The 13,938-nt window shown below is 39.4% G+C and overlaps 1 protein-coding gene across 4 annotated transcripts in view; it reads left to right on the top strand.

The window, feature by feature from the left end:
* The window catches only part of fam184ab (family with sequence similarity 184 member Ab), a 231,691-nt gene that overhangs the window by 178,485 nt on the left and 39,268 nt on the right, over positions 1 to 13,938 (top strand). For all 4 annotated transcript variants that reach the window (XM_014336205.2, XM_014336204.2, XM_014336208.2 and 1 more), the window contains exons 15-16: positions 307 to 460; positions 3,592 to 3,719. In XM_014336205.2, coding sequence (XP_014191691.1) covers positions 307 to 460; positions 3,592 to 3,719 — 282 coding nt within the window. The remainder of the gene's footprint in view (positions 1 to 306; positions 461 to 3,591; positions 3,720 to 13,938) is intronic.

Genomic DNA, 13,938 nt, shown 5'->3' with positions numbered 1-13,938 from the left:
TGCTTCAGTGGTCAGTTTCTCCTTTAGCTCATAGAGGATTTTAAATAAAATTGTTTTCTTTTATTTTCTTTCTTGCTCACTGTTCCATTTCATTGTTTTTATCCTTCTTGCCTCTTACTTTTCCCTCCCACTCCATCATTTCCTCCTATACTGTTCATTTTCTTGCATTTTTCCTCTCGCTGGTCTCCCTCTGGTCCTCCCACTCCTCCATTTCCCTCTTTCTAATTGTTTTCCTGACCTCTTTTTGTTTCTCTTTCACCCTCCTCTGTTTCCTTTTTTTACCCACCTGTCTCATCTCTCCATCAGGACCTGGAGGAGCGTCTCCGCCACCATCACCATTCAGAGCTGCAGTCTCTCAGAGAGGCTCACCGCCAGAGCATCGAGACGCTCAAACAGCAGTCAGAACAGGAGCTTCAAACGCTCCGCTTTGAACTGGAGGATGAGGGCAAAGCCATGTTAGGTAAGTGTGTGTGTGTGTGTGTGTGTGTGTGTGTGTGTGTGTGTGTGTGTGTGTGTGTGTGTGTGTGTGTGTTTGGTTGCTCTGTCTTTGTGTGTGGGTGCATACATAAAAACAGATTAACCCACCCATGAATTTTAAGTATATTTTGCCTTGATTGGAGAGTTTTTATTCAGAGTCTGCAGTGATTTTTCAGTTTGAGCTGAAACTATAGAAAGAACAGAAGAATGTTTAAGTAGAACCGACAAGTTTAAACACAAATATATTCATATTTGTGTTTAAACTTGTACGTTGAATATGAGACTATTGGCAGGACTTCAATTCAGCCATGAGATCCTCCCCCCTGTCTCGCTCTGTTTTCACACTGCCACATTAAGTGCTATTCCAGACTATATACAGCCTTAAGTGGAAGTCATTTATGAAACCCTCAAACACACCCTGTGGCAGCTGATTTGTGTCTACATAAAGGAGACTTCACACACCTATGAATATGGATTCCTGGTGGTTATTTCAGAAAAATCCAAATGGAAAAAATGCAGCAGGGGCTAAACAGATTCATGTATTTCAGAAGAAAGTCTTGAGTGAAAGAAGATACTGGCAGTGAAGGACTTAAAGGGAAAATTAGGGCTGCCACATTTATTGTGGCTAATATTTTATCCTCTAATATGTAACACAATTATTTTTCAAAAAATATATATTTTAAACTGGATTTCTCTGAAATGTAAATGCATTGTGAGCTTTAGTTTGGCAAAAGGACCCAACACGTGTACAATGTCACAGGGTCGGTGTCTCTAGTGAGATTACCAACTCCCGGTGCAACTCTCTCCTCCGGTCCCAGCGACCTCCTGATAACGGGAGAGCCTAATAAGCCAATCAGCCCCAGCTGCCCTCCCAGCCTCCCGGGCATTGGCCCCTGAACCCACTGCACCACGCCTCCTCTGCAGCCGCAGACCACACAGTGTTGTTTTGGCATCCCCCAATTTTTGTAACCTGACCCCAGTCTGCAGGCAAAAGTGTGCGACAGGGTCCATCTGTACTAGTGCATCTACAATAATATGAAGGTCGAGGAAAAAGTTAGTTGTTTCAGGATTTATACTTTCATGTATTCTCCATTTATTAAATATTTATACATTTTGATTTGGTTTTGGCTTAAAGCTCATGAAAAAAACTCACAAATCCCTCACAAGTTTTATCGTAACATTTTCTCATTTTTATCAAAAAAAAGATTCAAAATACAAAACTGTCCAATTTCTGAAAAGTGAGCTGGCTGACGAATGGAGCACAGACAGCACTGTGAGCAAGTCCAACTGGAAAAAGAAATCAGCATCTCTGTAAAGGACGTGAGCAGATGAAGCATAAAATCATGCAGTATTTATACTGTTTAAATTTTTATTTACTCAAACTTCAAATGAAATAATGAAATAATTTAAGATATTTTAAGATTTTCATTAGCTCTAAGCCATAATAATCAAAATTAAAACAAAGAAAGTATTAATTTATTCATTTTAAATGTATAAATCTGTATAGAATATATAAAAGTTTATCCGTTTAAATTAAAAAGTGAAAAAAAATGAAGATTTTCACAGTATTTTAGTTTTGTGAGATATACTTGTACAGGCCTCTCTGTGATACATCAGCACAGCTCAGGGTTTCCCAGCTGGTGCAGACGGAGAACAGTTGGAAAAGATGAGGTCACATTATCACACATTTGAGCCAGTTTTGTTTGTGAGGACACAAATCTGTAACTTTCCAGCTCCCTGGCAACGTTCTGTTAATGTCAGAACGTGTTGGACTTTAGCAGCTGGTAACCTGGTCCGTTCACCATTAGTGAGTCTTGGTCATGTTTACTGCCTGCTCCACGCTCTGTTCAGACAGCTCATTCCCCCGAACCTCATGGAGTTTTTCCAACTAGTGGAAACACATCGGAAGTGAAAAAGGACGGCTGTGGGAGATATCTGTTTCAATAAAACACTCAGAATTGGGTCCGAGGAAAAGTCCTGCAGTAGAATGATGGGTGATCATTTTTGCCTGCTCGCTCACAGTTTGTGTTTTGTCCTGTTTGTCGGTTGTCGTCTCTTTTCAATTAACCATCCCCATCGATTGTGGCAGTTAACACCCCTCCTCAAGCCCGGGTCTGATCTCATTCTGTCAAAAGACAGTCTTTCCTCCCCACTGCAGAACAACATTAAAGCGCATTTAGATAGCTGGTCTTGCACCGCGGTGCTATAGAAATGGCATTTCCGTGAATAATAGCTGTAATTTCAGAACGCAAGACATATGGATGTTTTTTACATGACTGTAGACAGACATTCTTTCATCACAGACTACATTATTACATTTCTCTGTCTTACGTTAATGTTGCTATTTGACAGGAGAAACATCTGGTCTTTATTATTTTCTCATTATAATGCAGTGTAGGGACAACAGAGTAAAATGAAACATCAACAAGGATCTAAAGTCTAACAAAATCATATAAGCACATAAGTGAAGTAAATTCTCAACCTCATCAAATATTTGGTGCCGACAAACCAGTACTGTGCTGTGATAAATGGTCTTCCATTACCCTCTATGTCATGGTCCTGACACTGGCAGGCTCCAGCGATAATATTATTTTATTACCTGTTCCTCCTTATATCTCTTACCTTTTTTTCTATCGTATCCCCATACGTGTGTATTCGCATGTTCTGTTTCTTTCTGTTTGCCCGTCTTCTGACTGGTTTTGAACTGCAGAGAGAAATCAAGTGCAGTTCGTGACTTTGTTCTTCTTTTGTCTTTCAAAGCTAATAGCAGTGTGTTCCCTCACCATGCTTCTCTAAGCCATTAGACTGTTTGCAATAAAAGGTGTTCATTGAAGTGAGGATTAAAGGCCACTCGGGTAAAGGCAGCAGAGGCATTTTTTTTATGGGCAAAGTTAGGGGAAAAAAAGTAATGTAGTAAGAATGCCTTTGGATGTAATGAGCTCTTTTTGCAAATAGACAAAAGGCTGAAAGGAGCTTTCTGAGTAAGTCTTGCGTGCCCGGTGACACTGAATCTGAAATATGCAGACTAGCTTTGCTTCATCATGTGCGTTATGCTCTGTGCAAATGAAATGTGACCTCCTGACATTTGTGTATTCGATCATATTTTTCCATCAGCCTCTCTGCGATCGGAGCTGAACCACATCCACGCGTCAGCCATCGAACACCTCAGACAAACCCACCAGCACGAGTCAGCCGCCGCCAAGGCCGAGCTGGAGAAGACGATCGAGAATAACCGGACACAGGTACTGTGGCTTATCACAACAGCATTTCCAACCACAGCACCACGAGCAACAAAGCTTTGTGATGAATGGGCATCCAGTGAAGGATGAATCCTCAAAACACTTTACCATATTCTCTCTCTTCCATTCCACAGTGAAGATTAGACGCACACAGTATTACATTCTCCTGTCATACACACCCGGCTTGACTTATGTGCACCGGTGAGCCATTTAATTTGGATCAAAGCCACAGGCTGCTGATATTTTTATGGATTTTTCTTTATTTCACCAAGTTTTTAAATTAGCCTGAGGTTACATCGAGGTGATTAGTCATATAATTGATTACTTGAGCAACAAAAAAATAATTGAGGACAAGCTGGATCAATGTTAAAAGTGCTTAAAAAATAAGGAGCTTTTCAAGAGGAAATGTTGACTATGCACCAGCTCCAGCTTTACCTATTGACTCAAAAATGAGCAATTTATAGGTGTTGCCTTGATTTGTGGAAGCTTTTTATTTTTATTTTTTGGTATATACTAAATTTTTACAGCCCAAGAAAGTGTTCATGTCCAAAGCAAATAGATACTGTTAGCGCTGAAGAATTCAGCCTCGGTTAAGCTCACTACATTGGTCTGTTTGCAAACAGTGACGTCGCCTCAGCTCCGTACCACTTATACCAGCACTGAGGGAGGAAATAGTCCCCACATTACGATAAGTGTCTCCACTCAGACACAGTGTGCACATCAGCGCTGGTATAAGAGGAGAAAAAAGTAGCAAGTCTTTTTCTTTTCAGACTTTTGCAACATCGCCCTCTGTATATGATGTCGCTTTTTTCATCTGGCACAGTTTGCATGGTGAGGATAAATGGGCCATAAAGAAGTGCCAAAAGTTGCACTTCCTCAAATGAGCACTTCACACACGGGTCTTTATAGTCTCCTTTATGGAAATTTTATTGCAGTAAAACATGTTTTATAGGCTGGTTTTTGTCTCGATTGTTAATTTCCCACTTCATAGAGGGATCGAGTCTGTTAACTAGACCTAACTAACTAGCAGACATCTGTATGTCTGTGTGAAGCATGTTATCGTTAACTCTGTAATCCACCATCATGTCAAAATATGGACGCTTCTTCTTCCAACACACCAACGTGGTGGTGGCCAAAATGCAAAACTCAAGGCTTCAGAACAGGACTTCATTAATCAATGGTCAATGGTAACTTTATTGTCCCTGATGGGAAATTGATTCGCAGTATGTCAAAACAAACAACAAACATACAACCAACACATCACGTACACTCATTAAAAAAATACTATAATATAATATAAGCCTGATAAAACAACCTAGATTTCCATCGAAAAAAGTGCAATGTGCAATGGCAACAACACTTACAATTTAGTGTTGTTAATTAAGATAATAGCACTAGGTACAAACCAATCCAATCCAATCCAACTTTATTTATATAGCACTTTTAAAAACAACAAGTTGACCAAAGTGCTTTCCAATAATAAAACAGAGATAGCAGTTAAAAACCATACTTTAAGCATACAATGAAATCAATAAACAAAATAAATATATAATTAAAAAAGATAAAAATAAATCAGTGTATATATAAATATCACAACATGAGTAGAATAAACAATAAGATATACAATGAATAAGATTAACAAGGTAGAAAGATTAAGAATGATCAACAGCTGACTAAAAACTGACTACAAACTGACTCTGATAATACTCCTAGAAAGCCTTTGAAAAAAAGTGTGTCTTTAAAAGTGATTTAAACATTTCAAGTGTTGGGGCCAGCCTGATATGGAGGGGCAGTTTGTTCCATAGTTTGGGGGCCACAACAGCGAAAGCTCGGTCCCCTCGGTGTTTCAGTCTCGACATGGGGACAGTAAGGAGTGACTGGTCAGATGATCTGAGAGATCTTTGTGGAGTGTATTGGTGTAAAAGGTCTGACAGGTAAGACGGAGCCAGGCCATTTAAGACTTTAAAAGCAAGCAATAAAATTTTAAAATGAATTCTAAAATGGACAGGCAACCAGTGTAAGGAGGCAAGAACAGGGGTAATGTGCTCATGTTTGCGTGTCCCTGTCAACAGGCGAGCAGCAGCATTCTGGACCATTTGCAAGCGCGATAGTGAAGCCTGATCAATACCAATATAAAGTCCATTACAATAATCAAGGCGAGTGGTCACAAATGCGTGCAAAACTCTCTCCAAGTCACAAAAAGAAATAAAAGGTTTTACTTTAGAGAGCTGCCTCAACTGAAAAAAGCTTTTTCTCACCACTGTATTTACTTGTTTGTCCATTTTAAGAGCTGTGTCAAATTTTACTCCAAGGTTGGTGACAATTGATTTGACACACGATGTAAGAGGACCCAAGTCAGATGGAGGGACACCAGATCCACTCGGCCCAAATATAATGACCTCAGTCTTCTTTTCATTAAAGTTTAAAAAATTCAAAGCCAGCCATGCTCTGATATCCTTAAGACATTCTAAAATAGGCCTGAGGGGGTTAGGGTCATTGTGTTTCAGCGGTAGATAAATTTGACAATCATCTGCATAAAAATGAAATGAGACTTTATGTTTTTTAATAATATGGCCAAGGGGAAGTAAATAAAGACTAAAAAGAAGGGGCCCAAGGATGGATCCTTGAGGTACACCACATGGGAGGGGGGCAGAAGATGAATGAAATTTACCAAGTGAGACTGAAAAACTTCTATCAGAGAGGTATGACTTAAACCACTCCAAGGCAGTGCCTCTAATTCCAACATGATGTTCTAGACGATAAATCAAAATATTGTGATCGACTGTATCAAAAGCTGCTGTGAGATCCAAAAGCACAAGTAAGACAGACTTCCCAGAGTCAGCAGTTAATAAGATATCATTAAAAACTCTCAAAAGTGCAGTCTCTGTGCTGTGAAGTGCTTTAAAACCAGATTGAAATACCTCAAAAATGTTTTGACTCTCTAAAAAAGTCTGCAGCTGTGAGCACACTTCTTTTTCTAAAATTTTAGAAACAAAAGGAAGCTTTGAAATAGGTCTAAAATTACTCAACAAAGAAGCATCCAAGCCAGGGCGTTTCAGCAGAGGCTGGACCACTGCCTGTTTAAAAATTACAGGTACATGGCCTAAAGTCAGGCTGCTGTTTATAAGCCTTTGAATATAAGGTCCAATAGTGCCCCAAACTTCTTTAAAAAAGCGAGGGGGAAGAACATCACTGGGAGAGCCAGACTTGATTTGGGTGACAATTTTACCCAGTTTAAATAGAGACACTGGTTCAAAATGGCTAAAAATTGCTAAGGGCGTAAGAATAACAGAAGGGTCATAAGAAGGGGGTAAAATATGTGCTCTAATAGATAAAATCTTCTCCACAAAGAAATTTAAAAAAGCTTCACAGGTTTCAGCAGAGGCTTCTATACAGTTGGATTGGGGAGGGTTAAGAACAGAGCTTAAAATACTAAATAAGACACGGGGCTTACAAACGACAATTTGTGTCGCTTTGTCTTCACTGCAGTCATTTTATAACGACGACCTGATGGAAGCAGTTGAAAATCGTTAAAGAGAGGATGATCTGAACACAACAGGACAGAAGTTGCCTTCCTCAGCACCTGCCTGTTATAAAAGTCCACAAGCTGGACCTGAGACCTCCCTGAAATCTTGCCCACCATTTCAATGGCTGCACCATTTACCACTGTAAGCGCAGGATGAGGGGATGACTTCCTGAAATCAATAACCATGTCCTTGGTTTTCAAGGTGTTGATCATTAAGAAGGACTGATCACACCATGAAACAAACTCCTCCACAACAGGCCCATGGGAATCCTCTTCACCATGAAGGAGGCTTACAATGACTGTGTCATCTGCGTATTTGATGAAATGCCTATTGGCCTGTGTGCTGCGACAGTCATTAGTGTACAAAATATACAAAAGAGGAGAGAGACAACAACCTTGTGGTGAGCCAGTAGAAGAGTTCAGCTGTTTGGAAAAACAGGCGTTTATTCTCACACACTGTGATCTATCAGTTAAGAAGTCTAAGATCCAACCAACGAGATTAAAATTAAGTTTAAATTGGTTAAGAAGCTTGTCCACTAAAAGATGTGGCTGGATAGTATTAAAAGCAGAAGAAAAATCAATAAATAAAAGCCGAGCATGAGCTTTGGCGCCATCAAGATGGCGATAAAGGAAGTTCAACAGAGTGACCACTGCATCGTCCACACCTCTACAAGGCCTGTATGCAAATTGTAGTGGATCTATCAGCTTCTCTACTTGCTGCAGGATCTCCTTCCTGACAAGTTTTTCGAAGGACTTCATCACTAAAGATGTAAGAGCAACAGGCCTAAAATCATTTAATGATGTAGGTTTTGTGGTCTTAGCAACTGGAGAAATAATTGATTTTTTCCATACCTCTGGAACCTTCTGTTGCTGAAGAGATAAAAGAAAGATGTGATAAAAAATACCACATAATTGCTCAGCGCATGTTCTAAGCACCTGGCCACATATATTATCAGGACCTGGACTTTTATTAGTCTTACTCATTTTAAAAAGATTTCCCACCCTTCTTTCATCAAAGAACAAAACTGGGGGGCCTCTGGTGCTCTCTATTAAGGAATCAAGTGTATTCCTTGGAATATAGTTATCATTAAATCTCGAATAAAATCTGTTCAGCTCATTGGCTAACTGAAAATCTGAACTAAAACCAGGGAGACTTATCTTATTACAGTCACTGAGACAGTGACCAGTCATGTGTTTCATGCCAGCCCAAGCCACCCTTAAGTTATTGCTACCCATCTCCGCCTCTACCTTATCCTTGTATTTTATTTTAGCTTTTTTAATTTCTGATCTAATCTCCTTCCTAATTTCTCTGACTTTCAAGGTATTCCCTTCAGTAAAAGCTTTATTCCTTTCGTAAATCAGCCTCGTAAGAACTTTAGAGGACCATGGTTTGTTATTAGGGAAAGAATTCACAACCTTTGAGGGAATAATCATGTCTCTACAAAAGGATATATATCCGCAGACAACGTCAGTGAGTTCATTAATGTCTCTACATGATTCAGTAAACACCGACCAGTCTGTACAGTCAAAGCAGCCCTGCAGGGCTAAAGAGGCATCATCACTCCAAACCTTTATGCGGTGTTTCCTCACTTTCTCTCTTCTCAGTACAGTCTTATAGACTGGCAGAAGATGCACCGTGTTGTGATCCGAGGATCCGAGGGCGGGGCCAGCCACAGATGTATACGCACCTTTTATGGAGCCATAACATAAATCCAGAGTCTTATTGAAGCGAGTGGGACAGTGCACATACTGATAAAAACTGCTCAGTGTTTTCTTCAAGTCGCAGCGATTAAAGTCCCCAAGAACAATATTAGGGGCTTCAGGAGAGAGAGATTGTAGAGAGTGGATAGCATTGGAGATGGTGTCAGTCGCATTCTTAGGATTCGCTTTGGGGTGGATGTAAACGACGGTGACGTTGATCTGTGGGAATTCCCTCGGCAGATAAAACGGCCTCAAAGAAACAGAGAAGAGCTCAATGTCAGGCAGACACACTTGTCTACGAACGGTCACGTTTTTAACACCATTTCTGATTTATATACAAACACACTCCTCCTCCTTGCGATTTCTGGGTAGCTCCGGGGTCTCGATCCAAACGTATGGGAACCCCGAAGCCATTTAATTCCAGAGAACAATCAGAGTCAGCTGGTGAAGCCGTGATTGATCAGCCACCATCTATCTTCAGTATACAGCTCATGCTCAAATACAAAATAAGTGATAAAACATTCAGACACTAATGCAGTAATCTAGGTCGCACAGTCCTCTAAAAACAAAATTACTTTCAAAGAAATCAAAATCAAAGAAATTCAGTGGGATGGAGTCAGTGTTAAATGATGCTACCAGCATCATATACCACCTGCTCACAAGCACACACACCACACTGCAGGCAGCCCTCTGAGCACCACTTGTAAATCTTTCTAATTACCCCCAGCACAGTGAGTTCCATTCTCATCACCTTATGATACAGATGTTCTAGCAGATACACACAGCTGGTTCTCTTTAATACTGCCACTATGCACCCCCTAAATGCACACGTGCACACACCCCACCTTTACTCCCTCTTTAGTCACAAAGAGAACAGGAGGGCAATTAAAGCTAATAGGCACACGTTACAGTCTCAACTACCTGCCAGTCAAGCAGTGATGTTTGAATTATGCTTCAGCTGGAAATGTATGGCATGACTTCAGAGATAAGCGAGACCCCCTCTTAAACCTGTGCCGTAACCTCCCATCTAACCTGATACACACCTCCCAAGAAATGTAACTACGTGTTCAGTCAACACAGCCACTATGACATCATCAACCTGTTAGTGAGGATCTGTCTTAAAGCCTCAAACTGTTTTCACTCTGGTAACTTGAAACTGAATGTGACAAGCGAGGGGTGGTCAACTAGCAGTCAGCTATGAGGTAAAGCAAACCCTCCTTTATTCTTGTTTTTGACCACAATGTGGACCATGATTTGCAAAATTATCATCATATTTTATTTAAAAAGATTCAAAATGAATGACTGAAAAAGTAGCATGTTTTCTGATGTCATGGATTACAGGAGACAAGGGTCAGTTTCTCGTAGATTTCTACATCACTGTGTTCTGCCTTTTTTCTTGCATCTGAAGATTTATTTATTTATTATTTGGTCCTCTGAGATCCATAAAGACATCCAAGTTACGCGCTCAGACGAAGAAGTTGATGTGCTGCTCACAAAGCGATGTACATAGCTGCTCAATATTTTCTTTTCCTGAGGAAACACCCACTGGACGAGTTTCATTGGATGGAAGGTTGGATCCACAGGGGGCAAATAAATTTTTGTCGGCTCATTTTTTTCTTGATATTTTTCTTGTTTTATGTCGAATGCGTTACCAACTCCCTGCAAGTCATCTCTCTAGTGTTTTTGTTTTGCAGATGAACTGAGCAATGAAATTAATAATGCCAGAGAATGCCCATTCCTGAATATAAATCACAATTAGACACAAAGTCTGACATTCATACTTTCCTACATTGTAGTAGGATAATAATCTAATTTACATTGGTAACTGTTTAACAAGAAAAAAGTAAAAAGCCATTTTTGCAGGCCTTTGAAAAGAGAAAGACCTCTTCCTCTTTATCACCTCTGCAAACTCTTTAAACAATCATCAGATTTAAACCCAGAGACTTGATTACTGCGGGAGCATCGAGCCACACAAGTATGTTTTTACAGTTAGCAAGCTGTTGCTACCTGTTAACCATGTAAAGTCATGTGGAAAGAAGCAGCTTTAGTTACTAGTAGATCTATAATTTCCATGGAAGATATCGACTTCCACCACTCACCAACCTGTCAGGAAATAACACTTTTCTCTGGTGACTGGGTTACTGTTGGTTGCTAGGGGTTCTCTGGGCCTGCTTGAATGGGGCTTTAGTAATGGACATTTCTGTCCATGCTGTAGGTCTTGGGATTTAATAATGTTAAAAGTCTGCCTTTAAACATTTTGTTTTACATTTAAATTCAACATCAGTGGGAGTCTGTGTTTACAATAATTCCTTGTTTACTTTGCTGAGGCATTAATGGAACATAAACTAAAACTTCCTGAGTTGAGTCAATAGAGCGGAGGAGCTCAGTGGCAGACGGGCGTCACGCTGTGTTAAATAATGCTTTTGTACCTCCAATTACTTAACAGATGGGGAGGGAGAGGCTGATGGAGTGCAGAGGTGTGTGCAGGTCTTTGTGTGCACAGTGTCATCTATCCTTGTCTAGATATTTATCATGTTTGATCTAACAGTCTTGTCTGAAGAATTACCCTGCCATCAGTATCTCTTGACTTTTAATAACTATTCCGGTCCACTTTGATTGTATTGTTGTGGTCATGATGATGCTCTAGCACACATGAGAACATTTGTTTTCTTCCTCATTGTTAGATTTAAAGCATCTTCAGAGAACCGTTGTTTCCTTTTATCGCTCGTATTATTTTTCTCCCCGCTATGGTTCTGTTCTCATGGAGCCATGGGTTTTTGGAGCAATGTGTTCTTAACAGTTTGGTAGAATTGTATATGAAGTGGTTAACTGAGATTGTGACAGGCAGAAAAGTGGCATATTTCCCATATTAGTGTTGGCAGCCCTGGATAAACATGATGACAGCCAGCATATTTTACAGCAACAGTAAGAACCACCTTTGTCCCGCTGAAAGGAGGAATTAAAAGTGAAGGCTTTACTGTTAAAATTCACAGATACACTTATGAATAAGACAGTAAAGAACTCAAAACTAACAAAAAAGCACATTTAAAGGAATAACAAAGCAAATAACTCACACACTGTTTAGAAACTGGGGCACAGCATTGTTCCCCTGAGAATAAAAATATGTATTCATGGCAGCAGTTCATGGGATTTCATTGGCTAACTACTAATACCCATTGAAAAATAAAGTAGCTCAGGAAATCACACTCTAATTTACTGTAATGTCCTTTTTGATTATTATTTGAAAAGTTTATTTTTTAAGGAAAAGAAGGATAAAGAAGAACTAGGCAAAACAGAGAATGACAAAGCGATCTCCTTTACGGCGCTGTTCACATATTATATCTGAGGTGTTTGAAAGAGAGGATAAAATTAGATTATAAAGAGAGAGACAGCAGATAAGCAGACAAAAAAAAAGATGATAGATCAACTCAGACAAGATGCAAAAGTAAATAAATCTCTCCCCCAAACGAGCCCAACACTGGGAATTTTATCTCGTCTTCCGCAGTTGTGAAATCAAAGGCTGATATCTGCTGTAATTGAAAGAGTATATTAAGTTATAATGTCCCATATCATTCGATAAATGCTCTTCCAATTAGCCTTTGTTTCTTTCTTTAATTCTGCCAGCTTTCTTTCCTAATTTCCCTTCATCTCCTGCTCCAACGCCAGCCAAGATTTGGATGAGATGAAGAGTAAAATGAGTAAATTGGTCATTAAAGACTCATCTGGCCGATCACCATTGTGCTTGATTGTACTGAAGGTTTTGGACTTAAAAAAAAAACAGCCAATTACATTAAGTGAAAATGCAGATGGCAATGCAAATAGACAGTAGTTTGTGAATATGAAGCTATTATACAAGATTATGGCTTCTGGATATGTGAACACAGTCCTTGGCACAAATTGTTATAGTGCCAAGTTAAATTAGATTTTTCACAGGGAGAGGAATCATTAGTAGATGATAACGTGACAGTGTTTAATCTAATTCTGATGGTGTTAAGTGGCACTCAACTGAGTGTCTTCAGATCACATCTTGCTTCTTCATTTAAGTCACCAAACGTAATGAAATGTTTGGCACGTGAGGCCCATTTCACCTCCCGGGAATTTCAGAGTTGAGTATGTTAATGACAATGACTTGAGAAAGGTTTCAGATCTCTTTCAGTGTTTCAGGCTCCTCTGAAAATGGATTCAGCTCATTTTTTCTCCTCATCAGTCAACACAAAATGCTCCATGATGACAAATAAACTTTTCTGTAATCTTTAAAATCAACCTTTTATTAGATGAGATGCCAAGGTTCTAAGATCAAACACCAAGGAGACCAATGAGGACTAATCAGAGGAGTGGAAACACCTGGGAAACAAGGAACAGCCAAAACTAATCAAGGACAATGAGAGAAAGGAAGCAGTCTCTTGTGTCTAAAACACATCAGAGACAAATGACAGTCAACATAAAACTGAAAGTTACTAAAATAGAAACACCCAAATGAGAGATGACAATTAATATATATATGTATATGTATGTATGTATGTATATGTATATATATGTATATATATGTATATATATATAAAACAGTGAAATAAGTAACATAATAAGGTGTCATTGTTTCTTTAAAGTTCACCGTTTACAGGCACAGATCAATTTACCATTTTCAGGAAAATCTGAGATGATATTCAGAGCTACAAAGAGGATAAATCGCAGCAACTGACCTTATGACTTTATCAGAGTAGCTATGCACTATTCAAAATAATCCTTTTCTATCTTATACCAGACCTCAATGCACCCCCTCAGTTCATGCACTGTATACAAAAGAAATTTAAGCTCCCTATTAACAAACAACAGAAAGTGGAATACTTCTTAAAGTTTGCGAAGCTGTGAGTCACATGTTCCAATAATGGACTCGTAAATGCAGACAGGCTGCGTTGTTCTTTTTGTTTTTTTTATGCCACTGTTTGGTTGAACCTACGCGTCGTTCACCGCACCCCTGCTGGGAAAATCACTTGC

This window comes from Haplochromis burtoni, unplaced genomic scaffold, assembly GCF_018398535.1.
Source record: "Haplochromis burtoni strain Fernald_Lab_line unplaced genomic scaffold, NCSU_Asbu1 Contig_93, whole genome shotgun sequence".
Lineage (NCBI taxonomy): Eukaryota > Metazoa > Chordata > Actinopteri > Cichliformes > Cichlidae > Haplochromis > Haplochromis burtoni.
Note: the sequence above shows the minus strand (reverse complement) of the source record. Positions and strands in the feature narration are given on the sequence as shown.